Consider the following 14,912-nt stretch of genomic DNA (forward strand, 5'->3'; position numbering starts at 1 on the left):
GGGGTCTCCGAGCAACACCATTGGCCGGACGCCAACACGCCACACCCCCAGCAGAACCAGCCCCCTCACCTCTCCAACAAACTGTTCCCACGGAGGACTGTCACCAAGGTAGCTAACCACCCATCTGTTATTAAACTATTCTCTACAACACACCTCCTGTCCTAATCATGGACTGTATATAAAGATGGACGACGCGTCTCCACTTCCTCCCACTATACAAAAATGGAGCCTAAATATCCAGGATACGGGCGCTGCCGTCTTGCACTGGTGACGTCATTTGAGTGGAGCCGCGGTATCAAGGTCCTGCTCACACACCCGCCCGAGCTGCTGTACTTAACTTACGTTAGCACCACGGTAGCTGTTTGGCTAGAAAGACACAACAACTGATCATAATATCTCTATAAATACATTTATGATCAAATTGACACGTTTTATTACACAGACTTGTTTCAGAAACATCATCTGTGTGTCTGCTAGGATATATACACTGACTGTGTTGACTGTCCATTGACTGTATATAAAGATCTTTATATCTTTATATGTTTAAAACAGACTATCCAAAATGGAAAGTTAAAGTTAGATCTCCTCTCTCGTACAATTCCTGAGCCTCCGGCTGCACGAATACTTCACTCAGAGCAGCTGTCAATCATGACGTCACACCCCAATTTTAGAGCATCAAATAACTCATTATAACCATAAGAATGTGATAAGAACTACGTAAAATGACAGAAACCATCTTTGGGAAAAATTTATTTGACATGCACTTTGACTTTTTAGTTTAGCCCATGTCCCATCCGCTAACACGGAGGGGGCCGGATTTATTGGTGCCTTCTAATGGAACTCGTGACCTCGTGTTTACAACATGGGAAGTCGTGTACACGATATGCTTGCCGTTCAAGTGGTTAAGTCGTGAGAACACCGCTTCTACGCAACGGCAATATTAATGTTACTGTTAGCGTCTAGAAGCCACGGAGGCTAAGAATTTAGCAAGCTAGCAAGTGGGTAACATAATGCAGGAAATATAAAGGCATAATGACAGAGGAGAAAGATGAGGCCGTCGGGAATATCAACATTTTCCTCAGACATATTATAAAACTATGAAGGAAAACAACGTACGACTAAAATTACAATATATTAACTTATTATACACTGAAAAATTAACTTCCATGGCCTCCGCCATTTCTGACAACGTCAACAAACACGTCACAAGTCGTGAACTCTGAGCTTTCAGAAACTTTCCACTTCGTGAATACCACAAGAGGGGGGTGTTCATATGGGCTCAGCTCATGAACACGGTAAACACCACCCCATTTGAAGGCAGCATATGATCTATACTACAGCCAGCCACCAGGGGTCGATCCAGATGTTTTGGCTTCACTTTGGATGAGCTGTCATGTCGTCCATCTATATATACTGTCTGTGGTCCTAATGCATCGCTGTGGTTTAAACATACGGATACTGCTGCTGTCCTGATTGGTCATATGTGGTCGAACTAACGCAAAACTAATGCAAAATGGGTGGGTTGGTTGGAGCATGATACTGAGTGAGTTGCTCAGAGAGGTTAGATACTTTCTCCAAGTATTTTTGGGTATAAATAAAGAAGCCAAATCTTTTTTTTTCCCCACAAATGAAGTACTTTCAGAACACCTCCTACCCACTTTGCCGATATTTACTACTTTAGACACAGTTGATGCCATAAAGCATTTGATAACCAGGCTCTCTGATGTTGTCCTATAAAAGGCTGTTTATATGATGTTTATGACTTTTTTAGTTGCTCCTGTGTCAGTGTAATGCAGCCAGTGACTGAAAATAACGGATCCCCGCAATACTGTTTACTTCTCTGACTGAGCAGCTCATTCACCTGAGGCACTGTACAGTCTTTTTATCTGCAAGCAGAAACCCATAAACACAGATAACAGAGCTATTGAATTTCCTGGTTGTAATTGCCGTAGCCGAATCTACGGAAGCCCTGAGAGGCAAGTGAGAAAAAAAAATTCTGGTAATTAATTTTCTAAGTGTGATCCAAATAATTTTCTCTCTTGTGTTCATGACTTAAGAACAGGTGAAAGGTAGAGGTCTAAGTTCCTTAATTCATTTTCATCTGTGCAACAGGTGGGAATATACAGTATTATATATATACAAATTAAAGCTCACTTGGAAGAAAACATGAATGCTTTTAGTCCTATTTAGATCATGGCGTAGTGGTGGACTTCAGCCTCTTGTGGCCAAAATGAGAATTACAACAACAAACACTTTTTTTCCACTTAATTCATAAACACAGGAGAAAAAACGATTTAGATCAGACTTAGAAAATGGATCCAGGGCGCCTGGGTTAGCTCAGTTGGTAGAGCCCGTCCATGTATTAAGGCTTGGTCCTGACCGCGGCGGCCCGGGTTCGAATCCGGCCTGTGGCCCTTTCCGCATCCACTCTCTCTCTCCCCCCTTTCAAGACTCTATCCACTGTCCTGTCATAAAAATGGAAAATGCCCCCAAAAAAATAACTTTTAAAAAAAAAAGAAAATGGATCCAGAATTTCTCACTTGCCTCCCAGGGCTTCCGTATAAAGCTGAAGTACACTTCATGTTAAGATCATTCTGGTTAAAATGTGGAAAATGTCCCCCTCACTGGTGGATGGGGAGAATTGTTTTGTTTATGTGAAGTTGACTTTGTGGGATTCTGCTACTTTCCAATTCTCTCCTTTAAATTAACATTTTCATTTAACCTTAAAGCTCAGACTAGTTTCTTTTTGTCTTTTCTCTTTCCCTTTCTGCACACTTGTTTTTCTCTCTTTCTCCTCCCTTGTCTTGTCTCTCTTCGTGTGGTCTCCACTTTGTTCTTGATTTCCATCTGCCTTGCCCCCCCTCTCTCACTCCTGTCTGTCCATCCTTCCCTCACGGCTGCGCTGTGGCAACAGTCGGTTATGGGGTTGGGGTGTCGACGGACTGTCAAAGCAATCCCCCGCCCCTCCTCCTCCTCCTCCTCAGCCCCACTCCACCCCTGCTGCCCCCTCCCTAAGGGTCCTCCGCAGAGCATATTCACCCAGGTAATGAGGCGGGCTGAGACACAAAAAATAAATTACTCCCGCGAGGAAGCCAGACCCCGATCCTTTTCCTTTTCTCAAAAAACAATTGAGCATATCTTTCACTTTTCTTATACGTCAATTTTTCACTGATTACTCACCTCTAATCACATTAAAATATCACTTTTCATTGCTTCTAAAGCGTGGTTAATGCTGTGTTGTGTGTCCAATTCGAAATAGACAATAAAATGAAGGTTTACTTAGACCTGACCATTCCCTTTCTGAAAACTAATCTATGTCAAAAGCAGCGCTAAAGCACTTTGCATGGCATGCTTGTGTATCTCCTTCATGTATGCATTTCATATGAATATCGTGTGTTTTTTCTGTCTGTGTTTGTCCGTCTGGTAGCATGATGGAGTACGACACCGAGAACATGAATTCAGAAGAGATCTACAGCTCGCTGCGCGGCGTCACCGAGGCCATCCAAAGCTTCAGCTACCGGAGCCAGGAGGACCTGAATGAGCCAATCAGACAGGAGGGCAAGAGGGACGATGCCGTGAGTCAAAAAAAATTTCGTAGCAGCATTTATCTGAATATTCCTGATTAAAAAATGACATTAAGAGTTTTAAGAGAAAGCTCTCGGAGGTCAACAGCTGCAGGACGAGTCTCTTCAGATCCAGGGCTGAACTGGGCTTCTGTCTGGAGGCTTTTCAGGCAGCAGTCTGAGTGTAGAGCCCGTTATGTAATGGCAAATCAAATGATTTGAAAGCTGCACAGAATCCTGTCTCATGTTCTCCCCCCCCCTCCCACCTACCCTTCTGTCTTACAGGCAGGTAGAGAGGGCGTAGCGTCCTCTCCTGGCTCTGACGCCCGCCTCGGCTTAGACATGGTGGAAGGGGGTCGCACCGCCTTAGACAACAAGACCTCGCTACTCAACACGCCGTCGCCTCGCTCCTTCTCTGGGCCACGGGGCCGAGAGTTCGCTCCTTACGGCTACGGAGAAACCATCTGCACGTATGACAAGAGCGCCCTGAAGGAGGCCGTCTTTGACGATGACGTGGAGCAGTTCCGCGACTGTGAGTTCATGTGATAATGAAGCAGTGATGTTGTTTTCTGTAACACTGGGGGGAGGTGATTATTGCAGCAGACAAAAATCCTACAACATCAGAAGGTGCTACTGTACTGCACATGTTATATAAAGCACATACATTTTGAGTTATTCTGGAACAAAGTGGTTTTAATCTATTGCTTGTGTCAAATCCTACTCTTCACTTACACACATTTCACATCTCACACATGCACAAAATGAGCTGAGACCGTCTTGCATTCACTCCTCAACTTGTGGTTTCAACAAACACAATCAAAGACACTATTCTCAGAACTCATTTATTTAATTTCATTTGCATTTGCACATAAGACTGCATAAAATCCAGATAATGAAAAAAATATGGAGTGTGTCAGGAGAGGTCAAGAAGCCACAGCTGCATTATACAAAATGTCTTACATACGATATTCATTAAAATGTGTACATGCTCTATTGAAAAGTCCTCCCATGTACCACTGAGGTGCTCAGATACAAAACTGAAATGTTTTCTTCTCATTAGCGTTCCTTTATTCACTGTCTTACAGTATATCTTACTACTAAGGGTCTACTTTTGAGCTTTCACATGCACAAGTTAAGAAACTATTTTTAGATTTATTTTTTTGATGAAACGGTCATTGTTAGCTGCCTGTCCTCGCTGCCGGTCCTAGTCCTGATCAAAGAGGTGAAAAGATTGTCACAGGAACGAGGAGGAGTTGCGTGCGCCTAGTGCATCTGTGAAAACTAATTCCAAGATCACACGCCAGCAGTCGTGACTTCCGCTCATCATTGTGCCACCCTATCTGTCGTCCACCATTCCCACATTGTGTAATGTGTCATGTCGTTTTGACAACATAAAGGAAGACACTCCTATGTAGACACTATGGCAAGCCGTTTTAATGTTTAATAGCCATAACTAAAGTTAGAGATATCTACAACGTCATTCTGGCTAGTCAAAATTGTATTTTAGATATCTAAAAAGGACAATCTAGTCTTCAATTGAGGGGAATTAAAGACATCTTCAACTGGAATTACGACTCGTCAGAATTAAATTGTAGATATCTGAAACTGGAATTATGACTGTAATGAGACACCCCATACACATGAATGGCAAAAGTAGTTTGAATCGTACTTGTCAAAATGTAATTAGGGATATCTAAAATTAGATTTTTTGCCTAGTCAAAATAGAAATAGGGATATCTTGAATTAGAGTTTTGACTAGGCAAAATGGCGTTGCAGATATCTCTAATGAATATCCTGTCTAGAACGGCTTGCCATAAGCCTACCGCTGTGAAGTGTTGTTGAGACCTGACACAAGAAATGACCTCAACCACAATTGTGTCAATAATTCTTTGTTGACAGCAGAGGTGAAACTCTCTCTGTTTATCACAAACACAGGTGTGTGAGTCTGGCCTGTGTTTGACAACTGACCAGCTGCAGTCTGTGTGTCAGTTGGTGTTGTTGTTGTTGTCGTCATCACATCCTTTGCTCTGCACCCCCCACCCCCCCACCCCCCCACCCCCCCCCCCCACCCCCTCTGTCCCTCACCTCCCCACCTCCACCTTCATCCCTCCTCCTCTTCCTCCACCCCCACCCTCTCCTCTCCAGGCCGACGTCAGGAAAGTGGTGAAAACAAGATGACGCTCCCCAAGGTCTTTGGTCCTGGTAAACATGCCTCCCCTTCCTCAGAAACTGACTGACAGACTCAATGACTGTGTGACTGATTTATACTGACTGCACCTTCACTCCACTCACCCTTCGTGTGTGTGTCTGCATTATTCAATCAGCTCTCTCAATTCCCATCCCCATCTTCTCTTCTAACTTCTTTTAACTCCAATTACTAGCCGTTCAACCTGTCCTGCTGTGTGTGCACAACGTGATGCTTTTACTAATGGTTGTGTCATTCTCTGTGATGGACTGAATGTTTGGGTGGTTGTGTTAATATGTCTAATACTCCTTTAGAGATCCAGCTTATGAATAACATGATATATTAGCTTAATTGCACTAAGACATATAGCACAGTGATAAAGGGCACAAGTACATTTTGTCCAACCTGACATGAATAACCATGTTCAAGATAAAATGAATAACATCACATATTAGAATTAGGGCTGTCAAAGTTAACGCGGTAAACTTTGGCTCAGTTTTAAAGCCAGAGTGAAGATACTGGCATCATATGAAACTAGAAAAACACCTAAGGAATCCATTGGTACCAACCATGTCATGCTACATTTTGACGTGGCCATTTCCAAAGGGGTCCCTTGACCTCTAACCTCAAGATATGTGAATGAAAATGGGTTCTATGGGTACCCACGAGTCTCCCCTTTACAGATATACCCACTTTATGATAATCACATGCAGTTTGGGGCAAGTCATAGTCAAGTCAGCACACTGACACACTGACAGCTGTTGTTGCCTGTTGGGCTGCAGTTTGCCATGTTATGATTTGAGCATATTTCTTATGCTAAATCCAGTACCTGTGAGGGTTTCTGGACAATATTTGTCATTTTTTTGTGTTGTTAATTGATTTCCAATAATAAATATATACGTACATTTGCATAAAGCAGCATATGTTCTCACTCCCATGTTGATAAGAGTATTAAATACTTAATAAATCTCCCTTAAATGTACATTTTGAACAGATAAAAAAAAATCTGTTATTGATTTGCAATTTATCGCAATTAAATATTTTAACTAATTGACAGCCCTAATTAGAATTAGTTTGCACACCCATCCTTTCACCATATATGCAAACTTTTATTTTTATGGTCAGATTCTTAGCCCTTTAATGTCAAAATCTGTTTAAAACAGTCAAAGTCTTGGCTGCCAAATTCATTTCTTTAATGTAACATTTAAGTCCCGTAGCGCCGTGACTTTAGGCCTTCATTGCATACCTAGCTGTTAACTTTGCCGTGCATTCAGAGATGTATTTCTCACACCGAATGCACTACAGTGTCCATCTTGGCATGTCATTCCATGCCAAGATGGAATGACATCTTAAAAGTTATAAAAGTGCAATTTTCTCTCAGAACATGTCTTTTTAAAATAAGATTGGTTTTACAACCCATTTAGAAATGAGAGATTACGGATCAAATTTTCCCACAGCATTGGTTGAGTTTTTTCGTCTAGTCTTGATAAAACTGAAGACTGATGCTGGATTAAATGACTGATGGATGACGCTGAGATTGGATTGTTTTTGGGCTGTGGCAGGACGTCAGTAGCTATATGTTTGATGTGCAATTTATAGTGTAATTCATTACTCTCTTCCTCCGTCCAGCAGTTGGTCAGGACCACTCAGACCTGGTGGCCGACCTGCTGAAGGAACTGTCCAATCACAACGAGCGTTCTGAGGAGCGTAAAGGCGCCCTGGTGGAGTTGCTGAAGATCACACGAGAAGACAGCCTGGCTGTGTGGGATGAACACTTTAAAACCATCCTCCTCCTCCTGCTGGAGACACTGGGTGATAAAGATGTATGTTATTTAATGCCTCTGCATGTGACTGTGTGAGTGTGTGTGCTTCCATAGAGGTTTTTCTAATTATCATACAATAAAATCCTGTAATCTGAAGAAACTGAGTGAATGTAGGATTAGAATGTGTGGACATCTAGCGAGGATATTTCTACCTTCTACTGAATGCACATGCCGATGTTTCCCCCAGCACACCATCCGAGCCCTGGCCCTGCGTTTGCTGAAAGAAATTCTGAGGAACCAGCCGGCCCGCTTCAAAAACTATGCTGAGCTAACCATCATGAAGACCCTGGAGGCTCACAAGGACTCTCACAAAGAGGTACACAGCTCATCAAAATTGGAGAATACACTACAGTGCATTATTTTAAAGCTTCATTAATGAAATTATTTTTTTCACTTGGGGGCAGCAGAACAAGCTGAAACGCAACAAACAATTTTATGCACATCATGTGTCAGCTAACTGTCGCCTATTTATACATCCAGCAGATAATACAATAAATATGGAGCCGGAAAGGAAATATTCCGAGAAAAAACTCAGAATTTCTGAGATTAAAGTTGTAAATAATTTACAAGAAAAAAAACTCAAATCTGTCTGTTGTTTTCTTCTGAATAGGCCCAATTCACGGCAATGTGCAGGCATATTACGGAAAGCGGTGGTGTCTGTGTTGTGATGAGGTTGATACAACCTTGCAAAGTGAAGCGATGTGGTTCCTTGATCAAAAAAAAACAACACTATTTTTCTGAGTGTTTTTTCTCGTAAATTTGTGAGTTTTTTCTCGTAGATTTACTATTTTAATCTCAGGGAATACCCACGTTTTTTTCTCCTAAAAGTACAACTTTAATCTTGGAAATTCTGTTTTTTATTATCCACCGGCTCCGCAATTATTATTTTTTTACCTACAATGGCCCTAATTTGCCGTTGTATTTTCCACAGAGAAAGTGCTTTAGATATTGAAGTCCTTTAAAGTTTTTGTACAAGGAAACATCTATGATGGAAGTTGCCCGCTTGTTAATCCCATAACACACAGAGGCACCAGTTAGCCCCCCACTGATACAATATGTCATTCTTCTTCCCCACGTTATGTTGTCGATCTTAATGTGTACGTACTCTTTTGCTTTTAGGTGGTGCGTGCAGCCGAGGAGGCGGCGTCCACCCTGGCCGGCTCCATCCACCCAGAGCAGTGCATCAAGGTGCTGTGCCCTATTGTGCAGACGGCCGACTACCCCATCAACCTGGCCGCCATCAAGATGCAGACCAAAGTCATTGAACGCATCGCTAAGGACTCCTTACTGCAGCTGCTGCCTGACATCATCCCTGGACTCCTACAGGTCTGCGTCTGAGGCTAAAACGTTACAAGCTGTTAGTTCAGACCATGGACCGTATGTAAAGATGGAGGACGCGTCTCCACTTCCTCCCACTATACAAAAATGGAGTCCATCTTTATATACAGTCCATGGTCCAGACACAGCAAGCAAAGAAATATAGATTTTGATTGTTATATTTACACATTTTTATGGATTAGATTGAATTATAGTAGTCAAAAACAACTTCTTCTTTCTTTTTTATTTCTGACTGGATCTCAAAATGTGATCCAACTCACAGAAATAATATTTAAACACACGCTTTAAAAGAAAACTGAATTAATTAAACATTGTTTGCTAGACAACAGTGTTAAATCTTAATTCAAATGGATTGAATAAAGAAGAGTAAGATTTTTTGGGGGGGGGGACAGACAGACTAGAAACACCCCTGTCTGCTCCAAAAGGGCTTATTTGGTCAATGTTCATATTTGGACACTGGGAATTATTTGCCTTATTTGTCCCTGGAAATGTTTGCGTGTACTCTGCACTCTTCTGCGACTCCTCCCATGTTCCCGCTGTCCCCTCATGTGTGTGTATGTGTGTGCGCGTGCGGGTGCCTGACACTGTCTTGTTTCTACGCAGGGCTATGACAACACAGAGAGCAGCGTTCGCAAGGCCAGCGTGTTCTGTCTCGTGGCTATCTACTCTGTGATTGGCGAGGATCTCAAACCCCACCTGGCACAGCTCACGGGCAGCAAGGTACTGGCTGCGGCATTTCTTTGCATGTACATGTTCTCACGCACACACACACACACACACACACACACACACACACTTTTTTACCTCTTCAACAGACATGGAGCCTTATCATCTTCCCATGTTGTTATTTCTCAGCCGGTTTCAACCGGTTGTCCAGTAATTATAAAACACAGGGTCGTATATATTTGCCCTACTTTCACTACAACATGTGTCCTTGGGTTATGTAAGGGTTGAGGTCTGAGGGTCACGTTCACCCTCCCCTCTGATCTGTTGGACAGCTGCTTATCTGAAAGGAGTCTGATACATTAGCAAACTGAGGAAGCACCGTCACGTTCGCAAGTTGTAGTTTTGAGATGTGGTCTTAAGTTAAACAAGAACTCCACTGGACCCAAATAATCCCAAAAGAAAGCAGCTTTCACCTCCCATGTCCATTCCACGTCGTGAGGTCCAGGTATGGATGTCAATAATGAGTTAGGAATGTACGTGTTCAAGAGTATCCAACTGAACAGTTCACCCTGAGCACACATCAAGTCATTACAAATATACCAAAAGAATGTTGCCAATATCAATAAAAACATTTTTTGATTGAATGATGTAGGAATCTTTAATGAGCTCTTCTGCCCATCTGATAAAATCGTCAGTGAGTTAGAAAGCATGTAATGAAGAGAATGTTGATTCCTCATCATTTTGGCATCATCACAGCAAATACTTCTTTCCTTTCATAAGAGATGTCCTGCCCTATTTTAAATAAGGAAGCCAGTTTCCTCATCATTTAGAGAATTCAACCATGCCCTGCAACGGCTGCCACTGTGGCCTTGCTCACTCCTGTCATTAACCTGCGTCTTGGGTGATCCGATCACAAGTGGACAGCTCGAAGTACGTCTCTTCACACCCGGCGTTAGAATGCGTCTCTGCATGCGTCTCACAGTGACCACGTGTGATCAGATCTCACTTCCTCGCTCTGTATGCAAAATGAACACGGACATCATTTCCGTTTGCAAAGACTAAATATCAGGGCTGTCAATCGATTAAAATATTCAATCGCGATTAATCGCACGATTGTCCACAGTTAATCGCTATTAATCGCACATTTTTTATCTGGTCAAGTTATGTGCCTTAAAGGGAGATTTGTCAAGTATTTAATACTCTTATCAACATGGGAGTGGATAAATATGCTGCTTTATGCAAATGTACGAATATATTTATTATTGGAAATCAATTAACAACTCAAAGCAATGACAAATATTGTCAAGAAACCCTCAAAGTGGGCATGTTTGTAAAGGCGAAACTTGATGGTACCCATAGAACCCTTTTTCTGTGAGGGTCACTTGCCACCCAGCAGGCTGGTTGGGTTCATTATCTCTGCTCTGAGGCAGCTGTGGAGCCTGATTGTCCCTGATGAGGATCAGGTGGTTGAAGGCTATATCTATATCTACTCCTGGTTTCAGTGCTCAGGTGCTGACTCATTGTCTCTTTGTCAGACGTAGTGAGAGTGCTGTCCTGTTTGTGCTCTGTCTGTATAGAGTAGGGGTGTGTGTATCTGCAGAAGTACCACGTGAACCTATCTGTGGGATTCACTCACCAGTTAGCTTCTTCTCAGAGTCTCTTAGAGTGGGTCAGGTCTGTGTGGCCTGCCTTGGCTGGTTCTTTTGTTTCAACTATGTTTTAGTCAGCTGCTCGGCAGCGGTGTTTTAGTTTTAGTCTTTTCAAGATATATTGAGTGTAGGAAGCCTTCCTTTTAGGCCCGTTTTCATTTGGTGTTTCCCCTCTCCCTTTAAATCGCTTGCGATTTTTGTGGTCACAAGGTTTAAGGAGATCAGCAGGTCCCAGGTCTGGTCTCAAATCCCAGGGTTCGGGTAGACCCGTGAAGACTTCTAGTCGCAAGTCCTTTAAAGTGTCACCAGCCAAAGTGTTTGCGGACCACAGGTGTACGTGATGATGTGCATTTTTAGCCTCCTGTCATCCAGTTTAAAACTAAGTCTTGCTTCTTCAAACTGCAGGTTTCTTAAATAACTATCATAAGACCTGAAAGGGATCAGATGTGATGATACTCCCCAACATACATAATCACACTGTGCTGAGGAAAAGCTTAACATCTCTTGTCTTTGCTTGTTTGCAGATGAAGTTACTGAACCTGTACATCAAGCGAGCCCAGACGACCAACAGCAATAGCAGCAGTTCCTCGGACGTCTCCTCTCACAGTTAATAGAGGGAGGTTTCTTTGGGGAAACCCTGTGGATGGACGGCGTTGGAGGATATCCGGCCGTGCTTCTTTCCGACTTCTCCGTCTCCGAGCTTCCCCTCCTCCTCCTCCTCCTCATCATCATCATAACTCCAGCTCCTCTGTGCTTTCCTCCCGTTTTGAGGAGATCCTGTCAGCAACGTATTTGTCATTTAGTTCCTCCTCCCCACCTTTCGCTCTAGAATCTTTTTGAATGTAACTGTGGATTGGTTTAGACCGGTGGGGAGGGAATCAACACATTTGGAGTTTTTTTTCGATTAAAATGCACTTTCTCTTCCTCCACGGTTCCCACAACCTCCAAACGGCCTTCCGTCTGGAAGCACGTTTCTCCTCGAGCCCTCAAATTTGGTAGATTAAAGAGTTCATACGTGATGCCATGAAATATTCACCATCAGAGTGGAGAAATTTCTGTCTAGACTAGAGTTTCTGTCTAGACTAGAGTTTGGGATGAAATGTCATTTGGCTGGCCCAGTGATGGTAATAAGCCCATAGGTTATGGGATGAATCCTGGTTTGGGGAAACATAAAAACCAAATCTTGTAAGAAAAAAAAAAAAGAAACAAATGTGTAAAGGAACAATGTGACAGAAAAGAAAGAAAGTACTGTATGAGAATTTTTAGTTTTTGAGTATAATCATGGCTCCTAAAAGCCTGTGATTGTAGTCTTTGTTATGCTAACTTGTAATTAAGAGTGACTCAATCAATCGAATCCCCCCTTTCACAAAAACGTTGCCAAAAGATGACTGTTAAGCTACAGAATTGACAATCCTTCAAATTTAGCGCAGTCTGTATTTTAAAGGTGCAGTAGATGAAATTGCTGCACAAATTCAAGTTGGCTGAATTTGTCTTAAAAATTCACAATCAGCAGACGGTAGAATTTGAGCCTGTGGAAAGTTGTGTTGCCTGTAATTCCTCACTGAACTTTCTGAACATAAGTTCGAAAACAGTGTTTTTTTGTTGCCTATTGGTTGCCAGTGTGTGGCATCTTAACTGTAAATCTCTGAGGTTAATGCTCAGTCCAGTGACACTGTTTGAGAGAGGAGTCCTTTTGTAAATACAGCAGATGTTTTCCCCGCTTGGAGTTTGGGGAGAGAGACGAGCGATCCTAGACAGAGTCAAAAAGACATTACCAGGCCTTATTTACTTCACACATACACACTAATGCTGGTTGACAGGGACCGCGGAGAGTGAATGGGATGTACAGCGCTAACTGTAACTCTCAAAAAACTGTGAATCTGCAGGCGTAAACGTACCCCGGCAGTGTTCTCGTCGACCCGTGACGATGCAAATCCAGTATTAGTCGTTTCCTCCGATCTCCTTCAGTTCCCCCGTCACATAACCGCAGCAGCTTCTGCAATAACCGTAAAAACCCAACAAATAACGGTATTTTGTACATACACTTTTCGACCACTGCTTCGCAAAGTTTTACATAATGTCAATGAAAAAAAAAAAAGACGATAAGTGAAGAACGGGTTGACTATCTGACTTTTTTTTTTTTTGCATATTAGCCAAATAGCTTGCATGTAACCTGCAGCACACGCCAACTTGCTGTTTTGAAAGGGCCCATGTTTTTTGGCTGTTAAAGTGCACTTGTGACATCATCAGATTGCTCATCTCTGATTTCATGTTTCAGTAGAGGAGGGGGGGTAGCCACATTAGCCACACTCATATGTAAAAGGAACAAAATGGAGACGACAATTGTTGACCAAAACGTGTTTGGTATATTTAAGCTGGTTGAGAGAAGTATGAAGAAATCATACCTCTGGGCTGCATTTTTTTTATTTCAGTGTTAAGTTTGAGTTCTCAAGAAGCTTTAAAGTGTTTGATCTTGCAGCGACATCTCTCTTTTAAGTTGATAGTTTACTCCTACAGTAAGAGATCCGAGTCCAGCCATGGGTCCCTGATTGGGAAAGGTCCCCCCCCCACATCTGATCGCAATTGTTATTATCGGATATGATTTTGGTTCATCACGGTACAGTTAATCTACTGTAGGAAGGGATCATTATGCCTTTTAAATTCCGTTATCTCATTTGCTAACTTCTAGCAAATGAATCATAATAATAAGGAAATAAGAAGTATTCCTGATTTCGCCTGGGGACATCCGGAGTCCTTGGATGGACAATTTAGGGACTCACTGTTTTAGTTGAGTGGTGTTTTCATTCAGGGAATCCACTGAGAGTGGGCCAATTTTGGTTATTTAAGTAAATGAATGTACAGACTTAATAATATGTGTTATAATTAGCTTTTTAAGTATTGGTACTGAAAAATGATTCTCGGCAACATGCAGCCCTGTACACTCTGTATTATGCCTGTCTGCACTCTACCTTACCTTCCTTTCTCCTGAATTCCCTCAGCAGTTTTAATCAGCCTGGTTTAGTTTTAAGCCAATTAAAAGCAAATCCACACAAGACATAATAACGGGAAACTAGCATATGTTATTACATTACTGGTCCTAGAAAAACAGACTACATGGTATTCCTTGCAAAACTGTTCACTATGCATGTTCAACAGTACACTGTCTTTCCTTTGTCTCCCTGTAATATTCATACCTGTATTTATATATTTTATTTTATTTTATTTTGTTCTCTCATGACAAAACTGTACAGAAGGTTTTTTGTTAAAACTTCCACCTGTGATAGATTTGCAACAATGTAAAGAAATTGTTTGCTCTAGAAATAAACAGATTAAGAACTGATCTGAATGTTGTTGTTTCTTTTAAAGGTCCCACATCGTGCTCATTTTCAGGTTCATATTTGTATTTTGTGTTTCTAATAGAACATGTTTACATGCTGTAATGTTGAAAAAAACACATTATTTTCCTCATACTGTCAGCCTGAATATACCTGTATTCACCCTCTGTCTAAAACGCTCCGTTTTAATGCATTTCAATGGAATTGCAACGGAATTGCGTTGCTGGGCAACAGTTTGGGTCCATGTTTACTTCCTGTCAGCTGATGTCATTCACATACACTGCAACCAGGAATAAACTGGGACACATTTAGAATGTTTACATTTAAAACCGTGTAATGATCTAAATATTGTA

General features: G+C 42.0%; 1 protein-coding gene and 1 long non-coding RNA gene across 50 annotated transcripts in view; one reads left to right on the forward strand and one right to left on the reverse strand.

The window, feature by feature from the left end:
- The window catches only part of clasp1a (cytoplasmic linker associated protein 1a), a 103,788-nt gene extending 89,224 nt beyond the window's left edge, over window positions 1-14,564 (forward strand). For 25 of the 49 annotated variants that reach the window (XM_074658510.1, XM_074658523.1, XM_074658513.1 and 22 more), the window contains 10 exons: window positions 2-108; window positions 2,915-3,043; window positions 3,428-3,575; window positions 3,849-4,095; window positions 5,709-5,765; window positions 7,378-7,571; window positions 7,759-7,887; window positions 8,691-8,897; window positions 9,513-9,629; window positions 11,749-14,564. In XM_074658510.1, the coding sequence (XP_074514611.1) occupies window positions 2-108; window positions 2,915-3,043; window positions 3,428-3,575; window positions 3,849-4,095; window positions 5,709-5,765; window positions 7,378-7,571; window positions 7,759-7,887; window positions 8,691-8,897; window positions 9,513-9,629; window positions 11,749-11,835 (1,422 nt within the window). In that variant the 3' untranslated portion in view covers window positions 11,836-14,564. The remainder of the gene's footprint in view (window position 1; window positions 109-2,914; window positions 3,044-3,427; window positions 3,576-3,848; window positions 4,096-5,708; window positions 5,766-7,377; window positions 7,572-7,758; window positions 7,888-8,690; window positions 8,898-9,512; window positions 9,630-11,748) is intronic. The other 24 variants (XM_074658557.1, XM_074658556.1, XM_074658559.1 and 21 more) reach the window with 6 other exon arrangements.
- LOC141782345 (uncharacterized) overlaps window positions 1-14,912 on the reverse strand; it is a 221,876-nt gene that overhangs the window by 133,111 nt on the left and 73,853 nt on the right. The window lies entirely within an intron of this gene.

Source organism: Sebastes fasciatus, chromosome 14 (assembly GCF_043250625.1).
Source record: "Sebastes fasciatus isolate fSebFas1 chromosome 14, fSebFas1.pri, whole genome shotgun sequence".
In the NCBI taxonomy this organism is placed as follows: Eukaryota; Metazoa; Chordata; class Actinopteri; order Perciformes; family Sebastidae; genus Sebastes; species Sebastes fasciatus.